The sequence below is a fragment of the Podarcis erhardii genome, assembly GCF_964252035.2.
Source record: "Podarcis erhardii genome assembly, chromosome: 17".
NCBI classification, from domain to species: domain Eukaryota; kingdom Metazoa; phylum Chordata; class Lepidosauria; order Squamata; family Lacertidae; genus Podarcis; species Podarcis erhardii.
This window is the reverse complement of record NC_138515.1, coordinates 3365838-3381868: the sequence shown is the minus strand read 5'-3', so window position 1 is coordinate 3381868 and position 16031 is coordinate 3365838. Positions and strand designations below refer to the sequence as shown.

The window sequence follows — 16031 nt, the reverse complement described above, 5'->3', positions numbered from 1 at the left end:
TTTGAATATATAGATACACCCTGAGTAAGGCTTGAACCCTGGTGCTTGCATGGTTGTTTGGGGTGAACGATAACTGTTTGCAGGTAACTAGGAATGGAAACTATTCTAAATTAGAAAGGAGTTTGTTCTGCCCCCACACCTTCCTTTTATATGTCAATATGCCCCTTTAACTTTTATTAGAATTTTTTGTATATTATTATTGCAGTTTTCTTCTCTCTTTTCTCTTTAATTTATTATTATTATTATTATTATTTAATCTTTAATCTAAATTAATTTAAGCTTTTTCTCCCCTTCCCCTTATTGAATTTAAAACAGATCAATACAACTCTGATGAGGGTGAGGCAATATATTTTCAGGCTAGCATCTTTTGTTACTTATTTTGCATCTTAGCAGTAAGTAGCATGAAACACTTGTTAGAGAAAATGAGAAATCAACCGATCAGGCCTCCATTAGAACCCACCCAGAGTCTGAAAGCAGATTCCAGCACTATCCCATGGCTCAAATGAAGATTTGATCCAGCAGATTTGGCAGCCCTTGGTCACAAGTGGTACAACACAACACTTCATGTTTAGGTGAGGCAAAGTTTATTTCACCAAAGGCTGATACAGTTAGGGATGAAGGTGCAGCTGCAGAGGTTGGAGGGCTGGAGTGGGATAAAGGAGAGATGCTGCAGCAGCTTCAGGAAGGCAGCCACGTATCACACCAACAGAGGATCAGCAGCTTCATCTGTCCCTCAGCGGATCTGTGGGAAGGAAGAAGAGGTTGGGAGTTGTTCCAGTACCATGCTGTAGAAGTTTTGCCAGGAAGCACTGGGCACCGCTTGTAAAAACCACATGAACTGGGGCACCACTCCATAGCTAGGTCAGGTACCACAGTGGCATCTCTTTGCGCTTAGGGTGACTACAGAACAGCAGTGCCTCGTTCATTTACAGTGGAATAATGCTAATGACCTAACAGACCACAGTGATAAACCACGAGTGAGGAAATTTGATGATGCAAAGGACAAGGCCATGGCCTTGTGGGTTAAGAATCATCGTTTCTGCTAGCTGCTGGGAAAGCAACATGGCAGGAAACAGATGGTGTACGAGTCATCAATTGGATGAATCTGCAGGAGGAGGAGCTTGAATTTTAAGAATCTTTGACGCAGATATCACAGCCACACACAAAAAAGAGGATGTTAAAGAGCACCAATCAGCTCTCAGTCTCCTCTATTCTTTGGGTACAGGCAAATTAATGTTGTTTATCATCCCTTCTTGATGTTATCTTAGTACTTGCCATGCTATATTCTCCTTTAAAATTATTTGCTTGTTTGCTAATTAAATTTACATACTGCCCTTCATCCGACAATCTCAGGGTGGTTTGCACAATGGGGTGATCAAACCTGATCGCTTTGCAGATGTGCTAAATAACTGCAGGAGTGAGCAATTCGAATGGAGGACACTAGGCCAAGCTACGCATTACACACAACATTGCAGCTGGTGAACCTGTGGGCCCTTCAGATGTTGGTGGACTCCCAATTCCCATTATCCCTGACCATTTACTGACTGGGGCTTATGGGAGTTTCAACAACAACAACTTAAGGTCCACAGGTTCCCATCTCTGCTCTAAAGGCACCAAAACATTCTCCCCTCCTGCTTCTTCAAAACCTGAGGTGACTTACAATTATTAAAACACAATAAACAGCGCAGGCCCAACAAAAACCACTTCACAGCTATAAAAGACTGCTGCCAAAATGCCTCAAGGAATGGTGAGTTTAAAACGTCTACAACCACAAAGCAATTGCTCAGAAAACTACAACTAATCGAGAATGTGGCAGCTAAACTGGTGACTGGGAGTGGCTGCTGTGACCATAGAAGACTGGTCCTAAAGGATCTACACTGACTTCCCGTACATTTCCAAGCACAATTCAAGGTGTTGGTGCTGACTTTTAAAGCCCTAAACAGCTTCAACCCAATATATCTGAAAGAGTGCCTCCACCTCCATTGTCCAGCCTGGACACTGACGTCCACCTATGTGGGCTTTCTGGTAGTTCCCTCACTGCGAGAAGTGGGGTTACAGAGAACCAGGCAGAGAGCCTTCTCGCCCTCCCAAAAGATGTCAAACAGGTGACTTTTTAGAGCCTTCCAGAGTGGCTGGGGCAACCCAGGCAATTAGGCAGAATAGAAATAATAAAAGTTGTTATTGTTGTGGTTGTCACGATCATCATCAAGCAAAACCTCACAGGTTCAGTTAGACAAAGAAGATGAAGCAGAAGATAGAGAGCACCATCTTTGGCAAGAGAGTTCCAGCAAGGGAGAATTTGTGAAGACAGACTGTTGAGTACTGTGATTGTTAAGGGAATCGGGTCATGAGCTAGAACAGTCCCAGCTCAAATCTGACCTCAGCTATATAAACTTGCTGCAAAGGTTTATGCAAGCCATTATCTCTCAATGATCCATTAGTAATAGGGATACTGATCGATCTTGGCCTACCTTACAGGGCAAGACATCACAGACATAGCATTTAGAGTACTCTGAAAAAAGCCCAATATAATTTCACAGGGATATACTCATACTGCCATAAATTCGCAAGGCAAGTCATTTGACACTCCCAGTACAGTGGTGCCCCGCAAGACAAATGCCTCGCAAGACGAAAAACTCGCTAGACGAAAGAGTTTTCCGTTTTTTGAGGTGCTTCGCAAGACGAATTTCCCTATGGGCTTGCTTCGCAAAACGAAACGTCTTGCGAGTTCTTGCGAGTTTGTTTCCTTTTTCTTAAAGCCGCTAAGATGCTAATAGCCGCTAATAGCTGTGCTTCGCAAGACGAAAAAAACGCAAGACGAAGAGACTCGCGGAACGGATTAATTTCGTCTTGCAAGGCACCACTGTATTTGAGACGCCTCTCCCCTGCTGAATGCTCCTTCCTTCAGAGCTCCCCCATCCTTATCACACCCCTTCCCCCAGCTCCCCCCACTCCCTACCGTGTACTTGTCCCACTTCTTCTCGGGGTCATAGGGCTCCCACCGGCTTGCAGGGAAAATATGCTTGTTCTTTTCATACCAGCTGCGAAGCACCACTTTGCCGGCGTGGGACTGGAGATGGCGGACAAGAGGGGAATTGGGGTGGGGAAAACTATGGTCAGAAAAGCCCAACCAGCTCATAATGGGGGTGGAAGCTTTATCTGAAGACAAGGATTGTTTGAGCACGTCCCCTCCTTCCCCAATGCAGACAGCAGAGTTGGTGGGAAGGGGTTCTTTGCATCAGCCATTTCCCAGTCAAGTGTTGTCCATGTTTTCTTGAGTGAAATGTACTCTATGCGGTGCTTCCCCTGCACTTGATCCAGAAGGAGCAGCAGGATTTCCCTTAGCTTTGGACCAGTTTACCTACAAGATAGCCTGTCCTCGCATGAGCCCACCAGACTACGTCAATCAGCAGAATTGGTACTACTATAGAGGGAAAGGGACACCTGACCATTAGGTCCAGTCGTGGCCGACTCTGGGGTTGCAGCACTCATCTCGCTTCATTGGCCGAGGGAGCCGGCGTACAGCTTCTGGGTGATGTGGCCAGCATGACTAAGCCGCTTCTGGCGAACCAGAGCAGTGCACGGAAATGCCGTTTACCTTTCCGCCAGAGCAGTACCTATTTATCTACTTGCACTTTGACATGCTTTCAAACTGCTAGGTTGGCAGGAGCAGGGACTGAGCAACGGGAGCTCACCCCGTCGTGGGGATTCAAACCGCCAACCTTCTGATCGGCAAGTCCTAGGCTTTGTGGTTTAACCCACAGCGCCACCCACATCCCTGGCACTACTATAGGTGCCACCTAATACAGAACTTGATCATTCAGCATGGCAGTGGCTATACTTTGGAACTCCCTGCCTATTGAGACTAAGCAGGCGCCTTCACTGTGTTCTTTTCAGCGCTTGCTAAAAACATCCCTGTTTAGGCAAGCCAACCGTGATGTTTAGGAAGCTGAGGTAAATTAAATCTGTCTTAGTATTTTACGTTTTGTTTGTTTTAAAGTATGGCAGTGAATTTCTTCATTTGTAAACTGCTTTGACTGTTTTTTTGCAACCAAGCAGTGCATAAATGCTATGAAATAAATAGCTCCCATCAGCCCCAGCAGGCATGGGAGGATGCTGGGAGCTGGAAGACCATCAGCATCTGGAGGGGGCTGGGCTGGGGAAAGGAAGGAGGGGTGGGGTGGGCTGCTGTGCAGGAAGCTGAGTGCCTGCGGTAAAAGACAACCATGCTGGCTCTTATGTCAGGTGGAAGGATTTCTCAGCTGGAAGGCCTGTAAAGACTATGGACTTGGCAGCGCTGGGCCAGGTTCCCTCCTCCTCCTCCTCCTCCTCCTCCTCCTCCTCCTCCTCACCTCATCTTTTTCCACCGTTGCATCACTCAGAAGCCGAACATCATCGTGTACATCAAAATTGAAGAGCGGCCCTGGATTGGGGAGCACCCCAAGGGAGAGAGAAACGGCTCATACTGGAGCTTATCACTCCTACCCCCACAGCCCAAACCCCTCTCTTGAACCTTCAACCTCAGCCAAGTACTTTTATAACCCACAGGAAAGTCTGCATCCCCTTTTCAGCCTCTCCCTTTCCACCAATGCTACAGTCACTACCCCTTTGATTGTCGCCATGTCACAGGGGACAGTCTCTTTGTGATTTGCCCATTGCTTCTATGTTTATGCCCCTTTGCCTTTTCTCTTAGCCCAAGCAACCTTCTCTCTGCCAACATGCAACTGCAGCCCAGTCTGACTCTGACCACCACATCTGTGCCACAGTAACTAGAACAGAACCCACCCCCTGCATTACTTCCCCAAGCAGACTCAGAATGGACGAAGGCTGGCAATGGAGGGAGGGCAAAAAAACTCACCGCTTTTCCCCCGGGCCTTGGTGACGATGAAGTCATAGAAGCTGTGGTGCTAGACAGGCAGGAAGAAATGGGTTCAGGAAGGGATGTCTCAAAAATATTCCCAGCCCACACAGAGGAACGCAGCCAATGGACTTACTTTATTTGTGGCAGATGGGAACTGGGACGGAAACAAAGGGCAGTGTCCCCCACAAAAAGAAAGTGCTAACTGGGGTTTGTTTCAGTGTTTGAAGAAGAATGGGGTGTCACCCCACTCAGACAGACCTAGAGCTATTCCACTTCTTTCCAGGGGGGACTTAATTGAATCTGGCTTAACCATCCCACTTCACATGCTGATTGAGTCAAAGGAAGATCCCATGGGACTACTGGGGGAGATGGAAGTTGGGGTCTCTTTAAATATTTCTCAAAGCAGGAAGTGGACTTCCCTAAAAGCAAGCACTGGCAGTCCCTGTGCACAACAAGTCAAGTGTTTCCTCCTAGTTTTGTTTGAACTTTTGTTGGGGACGGGAGGGAGGGAGAATCCTGCTTCACACACCCATCTAATGCTCTGGAAAGTCTAAGTAAGGAAGTTCAGATCTTCTGGCTCTTAGATCACTAGGACAAGGATGAATTAGGTACAATTTGGATGCTTTCTCCCCATGCATAAAGGGGGCAGGGTGCTGAAAAGCAGAACAGGCTGGCCCAGGGCCATCCACTCACATGTGGGATGATCAGATCCTCCTTGATGTACATAAGTTGCTCCACGCCAGCTGACCTGCAAGGGGAGCAAAGGAGAGACATACTCAAAGTCTAAACGCAACACCTTCCCCTGCCCAATAAGCCTCATACCCTCAGCAGCCAGTAACTCTGACTGAAACATGCTCCAGAAAAACATCCACTTTTCTCCCGCACTCTGCTTGCCTTGTGTTTGTGTACATGTAGTATGATGGCTGCATTACAAAGTCTGTGCTGTCAGCTCCTACTGTGACTTTGCATATTAATGAATCATCCTCATTTTACAGATGAAGATCTAAGGCCAAGAGGTAGGGACTTTTAACTCAAATCTACCACGGCCAGATCTTACATTCCCTACTAGACCACGATGACTTGGACTCTGTGATCTCTCTCTTACGCTTTGGCCATACCATTCCCGCCACCCTGGCTGAGCTACCTCAACTCTGCCAAGTCCTTTACCGGAGTTCACTGAAGTCCTTACGCAAGATCTCCAGGGCCTTTTGCAGGAACTGCTGGATGGTGTTGCCCTTCTTCATCTGCACTGCGGGGAAATGAAAGTCAGTCTGGAATGGATCTTCCTCATTTACGTGCCCCAGCCCAAAATTATAACCTGCAGATTCCTCAAAGGATACACACACGGCTAGTATGTATGTGTGTGTGGGGGGGTATTTATTACATTTACATCTTGTTATTCCTTCAAGGAGCTCAAACCAGCACATGTGTTTCTCTATGCTTTTGTCCTCACCACAATCCTGTACAGCTAGGTTGAGAGAGGGACTGGTTCAAAGTCACTCAGCAAGTAAGCTTCATGGCTGAGTGGGGATTTTAACCAAAGACATACACTGAGGCTCTAAACACTACAGCACACCCTCTCTCACACTCAGTCACTCCACTGTGTGTGTGTGAATATGAATGAGAGGGGATTATTTTACATATAAGATTAATGGCTTCAGGCCTTAATTGGTAGATTAGTAAACTAAAGCTGTGGATATTTTGGTGCAAGTAGCTATTAATTCATGGGGTAGAGAGCTAAGAGCAACGTTATCAGTCCATAGGTGGTCATACACTGGGGGTTTGTGCTCTGCAGGGGTGAGGATCCTCCAGCCTGTGTGCCAGCCTTTGCCTGCCAGGGGGTTCAATGTGGCCCGCAAGGCCAATTTCCCCAAACCGTGCTCACCCGCCCATCAGCTGACATCACTGTTGACAGCAGCTGATGGGCAGGAGGACAGGGTTTAATCCTGTATTTGTTGTGTGTCCTGTTCCCATTTGGGATGTTAGCTGACAGGCAGGTGCCCCCAGCCCTAGTCAGATTTGGCATGCAGGACAAAAAGGTTCCCCACCGCTGGTGCACTGAATGGAAAAAGCCAACCACATGGGGTGCCACACGCTAAGCCACCAACTCCTTTTCCAAAGCTAAGAACAGAGCCCAATGCCGCATGGAGCAAAGCTCACCTTGACAGTCCGGCGGTGCCCAGAGCCATCCCAGTAGCTGAAGGTGATTTCTATTTCTTCACCTGGTGGGAGAGGAAAATCGCAGAGGAGTCAAGAGAAGAGCAGAATAAAAACCTCTCTCATCAGAAGAAATATGAAAACCTCCAGCATCTTCCTGTAAACAATACCCCTCCCCTGCTATGACCACATGACAGGCTCTGATAACCAGTGGTCAAGGCCAGGCCACCAACACCACATTCCGTCACTCACTCTTTATTTTCTCCTGTTTGGCTTCCCACTCCTGGCGAAGTTCTTCTCGCAGGCGATTTTCTTCCTCCTGGAAACCGGAGGAGGGGAGGGCAAAAGCTGTCAAGGTGATGCCTTGGTGGGGCTGGGGAAACCCAGCACCTTCCCGATGTTTTTGGACTCCAACTCCCATCAGCCTCCAGCCAACATGGCCAGTGGATCAGGGAAGATGGGAGCTGGAGTCAGTCCAGTAACTTCAGGAGAGGCCACAGGATCCTCGCTCCTGCCTTAGTGCAGAAAGGAACAATCCACAGAGGGAAAGATGGGAGCAATGTGCCTTGCAAGATGCAGCTGGCAAGGGGCATTGGGGACCCCTCCAGGGCACTTGAGGATGGAGGTGGGTGGGCGCCACAGAAGGCAGATAAGCAGCGTACCTCACGGTCACGGTCAGGCAGGAAGCTGGTGTCCACATCTGGGTTCTTCCCAAGTTTCTTCTTCTTGGGGGCCAGCTCTGAGGGAGGTGGTGCAATCAGACAAGAGTGAGGAGCTACCCTTGAAACTTCACAGCCATCCCTTCACAGCCCCACCTTGCTTCCAGCATCACCACTATCCAGGCCCACCTGGGCTTCCCTCTCCACCTGGGAGCACCCAGCCTTCCAGTCCTCACCTTCCCGCTCCAGCTCTGCCTCTTCCTCTTCCTCCTCGATGCCATCATCATCTTCCTCCTCCTCATCCAGGGTGAAGGACAAGCTTGAGATCTTGCGCTTCTGCTCCTGCTTGCGTTCCCGCTCCCGCATGCGCTCCAGCTTCCTATGAGGAACAAGCCAACATCAGCTTCACAGGGCATGTCCCCTCATGGGGAGGGGGAAACAAAGCATTCCAAAGATGGTGGAGGAAAGCAGAGAGTTGAAAAACAGCAAGTGACCTGAAGAGGAAAGAGGAGTTGATGTTAGAGTATCCCCAGACTGGTCATACTTCTCAGATTAGGGAGATGGGCAGGAAGGGAACTTAAGAGTCACAAAGCTGCTACACTAGAGGGAAGTGAATAACAACATGTCCTTATTTATTTAGGATTATTTATATTCTGCCTTTCTTTTATCTTGGAACTTAAAGCAACTTTCATGGGGTTGTCAGGCAGTCTCCCATCCAGATCAGACCCAGGCCCAGTGAGTGGCTGCATCATAAGCCTTCAGGCAATACCTGTGCTTAACAATGCTCAAAGTGTTTCACAACCATTACTGCAGTAATCTTCACAACAACCTTGTAAGTTTGGCCAGTATTGTGCTGCCTGTACTGCAGGAGGAGTCACCAAGGCTGAGAGAAAATAGCGGCTTGCTCAAGGCCCTGCTGGATCAGATCAAGCACCCACACAGCCCAGCACCCTTGCTTCCAACCGTAGCCAGTGGTTGCCTTGGCAAGCTCATGAGAAAGGCATGAAGGCAATATTCTTCCTTGGTTTAGCTCCAGGTTTTTTCTTAGTTTTGTGCAGATATAATGCCTCTGGACACAGAAGTTCCATTCGGTTAGTGGACAGGCTAATTAACAGACAACAGATTTATCCCTTTTTTTAATTCACAAAGGCTTAGTGGATTTCAAAATTACGCAATGCATGAAGAAGCACCTTGTTCTGCCTCTCCTGAACATGACTGACTGCATGTCTTAGTGTTCTATAGTTTAAAATGGGGTGCTCTCACTGCACAGCCTACATCTGAATAGCCACCCACCAGGGATGCTGAAGGTACATTGTGCCAAGGGCTAGGACCAGATGACCTCCATGGCCGATCCAACTCTACGGTCTTAACCATTATGGTACTCCAGATCTTATACACCACCCTATAGTACAGGGGGAACATTCATGAAGGAGAGAAAAAATACTGCCCATCCCAGTCTACCCAGAACACCCACAACTCACAGCTGCAGCTCTTTGGACTGCTCCTTCTTTGCCAGCTGCTTCTCCCGCTCCTTTACGAGAGCCTCTTGCTTGGCCTTCATGTCGTTGAGGGTCACCAGACCTATCAGAAGAAAATGTGCTGGGAATCAGGCCTCCCATGTGATGATTACCCAGCTCTGTGCAGGGAAGTAGAGTCTATTCATCCATTCAAGTCAAAGAATGGAGACTAGGACCCCGCAGCCTCATTCCCCAGCACTGGGCTCCCTTCCCACACTCACCAACAGTGCTGGATTTCAGCTCAGCTTCCACTGCATCATAGTGAGCTGAGAATTTCTTGTCAATGTTTGACTTCATGATGTTCTCCTGCCATGGGAAAGAGGAGATCAAGTTTGCTACCGCAAGAAGCTAGAGACTCAGCGATATTCCAGTTACTACTTCCAGCCCACCTTCTTAGACTAAATCTACAAAGATGTACAACTACCCCAAGAGGAGGAGGAACACAGATTAGGGGACATCAACCCATGTGCTGTTTGGGGTCAGGGCAGCCATAGGAAAACCTCACATGCCCTTAGTGTTCTCATCTCATCCTGCCCTTGGTTAAGATAAGCACTCACACTCTGTATCCCAACTATTTTAGATTCATAGCCTACCTTAATCCAAAGACTTGGGACAGATTATGTACATGTTCTACTGATTTTGATTGAAAGAAGTAAAGAAAAAGAGGAAAATCCTTTTCACCAAGGAAAGAAGTCAAGTTGGGCATGGAAAGGTCCTCAACCAAAATGTTTTGCTTCACAGGCAGTGCTGCCAGGAGGAATTCCATGTCTTCAAGGCTGAGAAGTCAGGCTCCACAAGAAAGGGCCAACATTATCAACATTGCCATTGCCTTGTCAATCCAATAAGTGATCTACAGCACACCCACCCTCTGGTATCCCCCAGATGTTTTGAACTCCAGCTCCCACCTGTCCCAGCCAGCATGGCCAATGGTCAAGAGTGACGGCAACTGTAATTCAGAACATCTGAAAAGTACCACACTGGGAAGGCTGATCTAAATGGTTGGGAGATGTGAGCCCAGAGAACAAAGTCCAAGGATCTGTAATCATTTTTGGAAGGAACAAGTGCCCTGCAGAAGCACAGGAAGGTCCAAGGCAAGAAGAGAGCTCATTTGAGACTTTCAAGCACACAGCATTTTTGTATACTAAGAGGGAACCCAGGGGAAGCAAGCAAGGTGAGCTAAACATTGTCAGAAGCAGTGGTACTGTTGGCAAGACTTGTTGGGGAAAGCTCTCAAGACTGAAGTGTCATTATTATTCAGGGGGTATAGCTTGTTATAAAAACACAGGGAAAGGGGGAAAGTAGTCTATGAACTCAATGCATTGCAGAAAAAGTATACGGTCACCCAGGTCCAAGATGAAAGGAAGGGCAATACCTGTGAATGTATCTGGATGAAGGAAAAAAAGATAACACTGTGAATGTCTGCTTAGAGACCCGCAAAATCCATCAGAGCCGTTGAATGAGGAATTCTCTAATAAAGAATTAAATTGTTCTCTGGCACTAAATACACACTGCACAATCTAAGCTCTCCTGTTTCTAGTGAAGCACCTTTCTGTTTGGTGAGCTTAACACTACAGAAAAAAGCAGTGTTGCAGCCCAGGCACTTCATGTAAAACTTTGAATCTCCTAATAAAGCAGAAGAAAAGGAAGTTGTGTCTGCTCCCTCACTGGTCCTGTCATCCACCGCCCCCCTCAGGTACGACACACTTAGGATTCTTGCTTGTGACAGCAGGTAGAGGGAGGGAGATGCCAAGACTGGAGTAGGTAGAAGCAGCTGTGTTATGCCCTACTGCTCGGAGGATAGGGAGATTTCAAAGGCATGTGCTTGGTGTTCAAGTTGCAAAGCAGCGAACCAATATTCAAGATCAGGTGTTTGGCCCTTCAAATGCTGAACTACAACTACCAACACCCTTCGCCATTTGCCATACTGATGGAAATTGCAGTTCACTGACATCTGGAGGCCCCGGTGCTTCCCACACCTGTTCAATATGATAAGGAACTAACTCAGGACTGGGAATATTTCATGTTTTGAGGCACATTTCTGAGCACCTATAATTTTTCTACATTTGCTGCAATTACCATATTTGTTGGAGACAGAACCTATTTAACTATGCAAGGGACTTTACATGCATTTGAGATTATTTTTTTCTCTTTCAGCAGGTTAATAGAATGGTAAGAATCTCAATTCATTTAAATCTTAGTTCACTTCGACAGAGCAATACTAACAGACAATGTGATGGTGATGATTAATCAAATAAAATGAAAGAGAAAGGATAACAAAGTCCAGGTTTTAAAAGAGGTGGGGTGGAGGGAACGTACTTCACTATACTCAGACAGTTAGAAAAGTATTTTGGAAAGATATGTTATGTGACAGATAGGTTGAGGAAGATGGGCAATTTCTGACAGTAATAACAGAAGAAAACTGCAAACCATAGTCATGCAGAAAACAAATATTCACAAAAAGGGATACAACCACACAGGATTTTTTTTATCTGGTAGCTAGAACTTACAAGAGGTGGGGTGGACAAGTGATTGAAAAGGAGATGAGAATATACAGAATACCGTATTTTTCGCTCGATAACACGCACCTGACCATAACACGCACATAGTTTTTAGAGGAGGAAAGCAAGAAAAAAAATTCTGAATGAAACAGTGGATGTATCATTTTTGTGCTTCATGCTGTGGCCACAGACATGTGATTTGACAGTGAGTTTGGGGTAGCCCAATGCAAAAATCCTGAGAATCCATGTGGATCTGTGCTTTGTAACCACGTTTTTGCACCATTGCAGCCCCAGGCAACAGTGGGTGCGTGATTTTTTTGGTGCAGGCTGTAGCCATGGACATGCTATGTGATCTGATGTTGAATTTGGGGTGACCCAATGCAAAGATCCTGAGGATCCATGTGGATCCCTGCTTTGTAACCACGTTTTTGCACCACTGCAGCCCCAGGCAACAGTGGGTGCATGATTTTTTTGGTGCAGGCTGTAGCCATGGACATGCTATGTGATCTGATGTTGAATTTGGGGTGACCCAATGCAAAGATCCTGAGGATCCATGTGGATCCCTGCTTTGTAACCACGTTTTTGCACCACTGCAGCCCCAGGCAACAGTGGGTGCATGATTTTTTTGGTGCAGGCTGTAGCCATGGACATGCTATGTGATCTGATGTTGAATTTGGGGTGACCCAATGCAAAGATCCTGAGGATCCATGCTTTGTAACCACGTTTTTGCACCATTGCAGCCCTGTTTTTGCATCAGATCATTGCTATGTGATCTGATGGTGACTTTGGGGTGACCCAATGTAAAGATCCTGAGGATCCACGTGGATCCGTGTTTTGTAACCACATTTTTGCACCATTGCAGCCCTGTTTTTGCATCAGATCATTGCTATGTGATCTGATGGTGACTTTGGGGTGACCCAATGCAAAGATCCTGAGGATCCATGTGGATCCATGCTTTGTAACCACGTTTTTTGCACCATTGCAGCCCTGTTTTTGCATCAGATCATTGCTATGTGATCTGATGGTGACTTTGGGGTGACCCAATGCAAGGATCCTGAGGATCCATGTGGATCCGTGCTTTGTAACCACATTTTAAGTGGGGAGGGAAGGAAAAACATAGAAGGGACAAGGAGCACTGAGAGGGGTGTGCGGAGAAGCAGCTGGCTAAGAATGCAGGAGAGGGGTTTTACCGGAGGGAGGAAAGGAAGGCAAAAGTTCCCCAAGCCAGCCAGCGCTCTCTCTCTCTCTCTCTCTCCCCCCCCCCATCTGCATGTTGCCTGCGAGTCTCTAGACGTAGCAGCAGCAGCACAGGAGCACGGAGAGGAGTTAGAAGGAAGGACGCTCTGCTTTCCCCTCTGCTTGCCTGGAGGGGAGGGGTTTTCTCTGCTCTTTGTTCCGTTGGAGCAAACACAGTAACGAAAGAGAAGAGGGTGGGCAGTAAGACCCTGAGGCAGAATGCAGGAAAGCAACAGCTGCCTGCAATCAGTTTAGCAGACGGAGAATGAAGATAAACTGGTAAAATAAGGGGGCTGGGTTAAAGCTAAAGGGAAAACCTCAAAGATCCCTCAAGAACAAGGCAGGGGTTCAGGGCTCCCAAAGCCGAGCTGCAGCCTTAGAAGGGGAAAATGGGGCTTTCGGAGGTGGTTTTTACTGCCCTGCTGCTTCCAATTTTTTAAAAGGCAAATTGCAGGAGAAGATGCAGCAGTCAGTCACTCTCTCACTCCCTCCAAGCACCCACGCTAGCGAACAAACACACAGGCAACCACACACTCACAAAGCACACACACTAGCAAACACACAGTCGGGCTGCAGAGTGGCCAAACCTCCTAGCAAGTACTTCCCTGGCTTCTGCTGACCGCAACTAAGACGACCCTCGAAGAAAATGTGTGATGCACTCCGGCCAGTCGGCTCCAGGGACCACACATTCGCTCAATAACACGCATAGACATTTCCCCTTACTTTTTAGGAGAAAAAATCTGCGTGTTATAGAGGGAAAAATACGGTACATCAAGCCAGAAGAATAAAAACCTCTAAGAGAAATCTGGTGATAGAGAGATGGGGAACCTGTGACTCTCCAGTTGCTTTTGGACTATGACTCCTGTCATCCCTGATCATTGGCTATGCTAGCTAGGATGATAGGAGCTGAAGGTCAACATTTGGAAGAATAGAGGTTCTCCATCCCTATGGTAAAACAACAAGTTGTGAAATCTTCCTAGAGAGGTTTGCAAGGAAAAATATTTAAGGTTGCTTAGGGCAGCGATTGAACTGACCCATAGTACCCCTTCAACTCTATAATGGAAGAGAGCAGTGAAGTTAAAGAAAAAACAAAAAACTATGCCAAGGGCCAACTGAAATGTAGTGGGGGGAAGGAATCATGAGGAAACTATTATCCATAACTATTGCCAAAAGACAGATACGTTGGTTTAAAGTATTTTTACTCAGCATGCTCAGCTTCACCATGGACTAGGGAGTTGTATTACCTGCAACCATAATTTGAATACACTGTTAAATATTTATTAGAACATCTGCTTGATTTTAAAATGCCTCAATTTGGTTTCTTATACTGTATGAATACTACAGGTTGCAGAAAAATGGCTTAAAGGTGCATTTGAAAAGCATCACATATGAAAAGCATTGCAACTTTTTAGATGACTCTCGTGGTCCCTTCCAACTCTACAAAATTCTATGATCATCTTGAAAACACCTTTCCGTATTTTGCACTGGCTCTTCCTGACTACCTGGCAACAGAGAACAGACAATTCCATGCTGCTGCCTTCTTTCCCATTCCCTGCATTCAGAGTCCTCCAATGCTTCTGCACCACACCCTCATGGTAATACCTCTCTCAGCAACCAAATACCACCCCCCTCATCTTGCCCCTTAGGACCTTCTGCTTCCTTTCACCTCAGCAATCCGTTGCCTCATCTGTTCCATATGTTCCCGCTGCCTCTCCCTCTTCTTCATCAGCTGGAGTGCCCGGCCAGCCTCGCTGGCAGCTCCTTTGTATTGCGCCATGGCTGTAGATGGACCTGTGAGGCAAAAATAAAAATCCCAACATAGACATGAATGTATGAAGCAGCAGCTTTATAACAAGCAACCATTGGCCCGTCTGGCTCAGTTCTGTCTGCTCTTGACTATTTATTTATTTATTATTTGTTCATTTCATAAGATTTATACACCGCTTGCTTATAAAACAAAAACAAAACAACAACCTCAAAGCGGTTTACAGGAAGACAAAACAATAAAATTCAGAAAAAATTACAACATTACTTTAAAATCTACATAAGTTGAACTACCAAGAGATTAAAACTACTTTAGCCTGGCTCTCCTTCCTTGAAGGTTTTTAAACAGAGGTTGGTTAGCCCTCTGTCCTGGATGCTTTAGCTGAGATTCCTGCATTGCAAGGGGGTTGGAATAGAATCAGGGGTGGCCAACTCCCAAGAGACAGCGATCTACTCACAGAGTTACAAACTGGCAGTGATCTACCCCCTTTTTTGGGTTCAAGTCAAAGTTCTTGAGCTTTTTTAGGGGAGCCAAAGTTGTTGAGCTTCTTTGGGGTAACCAGTGATCTACCGGTAGCTCACAATCTACCTGCTGAATGTGCCTGGACTAGATGATGGTCCCTCCTAACTCTTAAGATTCTATGGATAGCTCAGTTGGTTAGAGCCTGGAGCTGATAACGCCAAGGTTGCAGGTTCGATCCCCGTATGAGACAGCTGCAGAGGAGGCTGGACTAGATGCTACTGTCTACAATATGATACTGCTTCAATCTTCTAACCATCTGGGCAGGGTTTGGGAATGTTTCTAAGCAGGCGCCGAAGAGAGGGCAGCGAAGGCGCCTGCTTGATCAATCGGCAGGGAGTTCCCAAGTGCAGGCGCTGCCCGCACTAACCGGCCGGGATGTTGCGCCTGCGGGCTCGCAGCGTCCCTAAAGAGATTTCCGGCCTCATTAGCCAGAATCCTTCCAAGCGGGCTTGTGAGGGCGGGCGGGGCTGGCTCTACCACAGACCCCCCAGCTCGGCCCCTCAAAGGCTGCTGCCCGGAGAGCAGGAGCAGGCGAGGGCCTCGGATCCGGCCGGGGAAAGAGGGGCGCGCAAATGGACGGACCCGGTGTGAGGAAGCTCTGCGGCCTTGCCTGCTCAGGAGAAGGGGCACCCGCGGATGTCGCCTCTCCTTTCTCCAGCCGCAGATCCCACCAGCTGCCTTACCTACGTCGCTCGCGAGCGGAACTTCCGGCAGGGAGAAAAAGCGGAGCCGCCCGCTATTGGCTAAGTTCCGCTCTGGCCCGCGGCATCACTATGGTGGAAGCCCTGTCGCGATGAAGCGTCTTCCGGAAACTCG

The 16031-nt window shown here is 47.4% G+C and overlaps 1 protein-coding gene across 2 annotated transcripts; it reads right to left on the bottom strand.

Moving 5' to 3' along the window:
* Window positions 1–567: 567 nt before the first annotated feature.
* FAM50A (family with sequence similarity 50 member A) lies at window positions 568–16022 on the bottom strand. 2 transcript variants are annotated; one of them, XM_081845812.1, is made up of 14 exons: window positions 15899–16022; window positions 14595–14719; window positions 9416–9500; window positions 9159–9258; window positions 7914–8056; window positions 7681–7757; window positions 7271–7337; window positions 7022–7083; window positions 6029–6105; window positions 5555–5609; window positions 4859–4907; window positions 4353–4423; window positions 2960–3070; window positions 568–742 (listed from the first exon to the last, which is right to left on the bottom strand). In XM_081845812.1, exons 2-14 carry the CDS (start codon window positions 14703–14705, stop codon window positions 734–736), a joined length of 1017 nt encoding a protein of 338 aa, XP_081701938.1. In that variant the 5' UTR covers window positions 14706–14719; window positions 15899–16022; the 3' UTR covers window positions 568–733. The 2 variants fall into 2 exon arrangements, with proteins under 2 accessions (XP_081701938.1, XP_081701939.1); XM_081845813.1 differs by lacking the exon at window positions 15899–16022 and adding an exon at window positions 15826–15892.
* Between the last annotated feature and the right edge of the window lie 9 nt (window positions 16023–16031).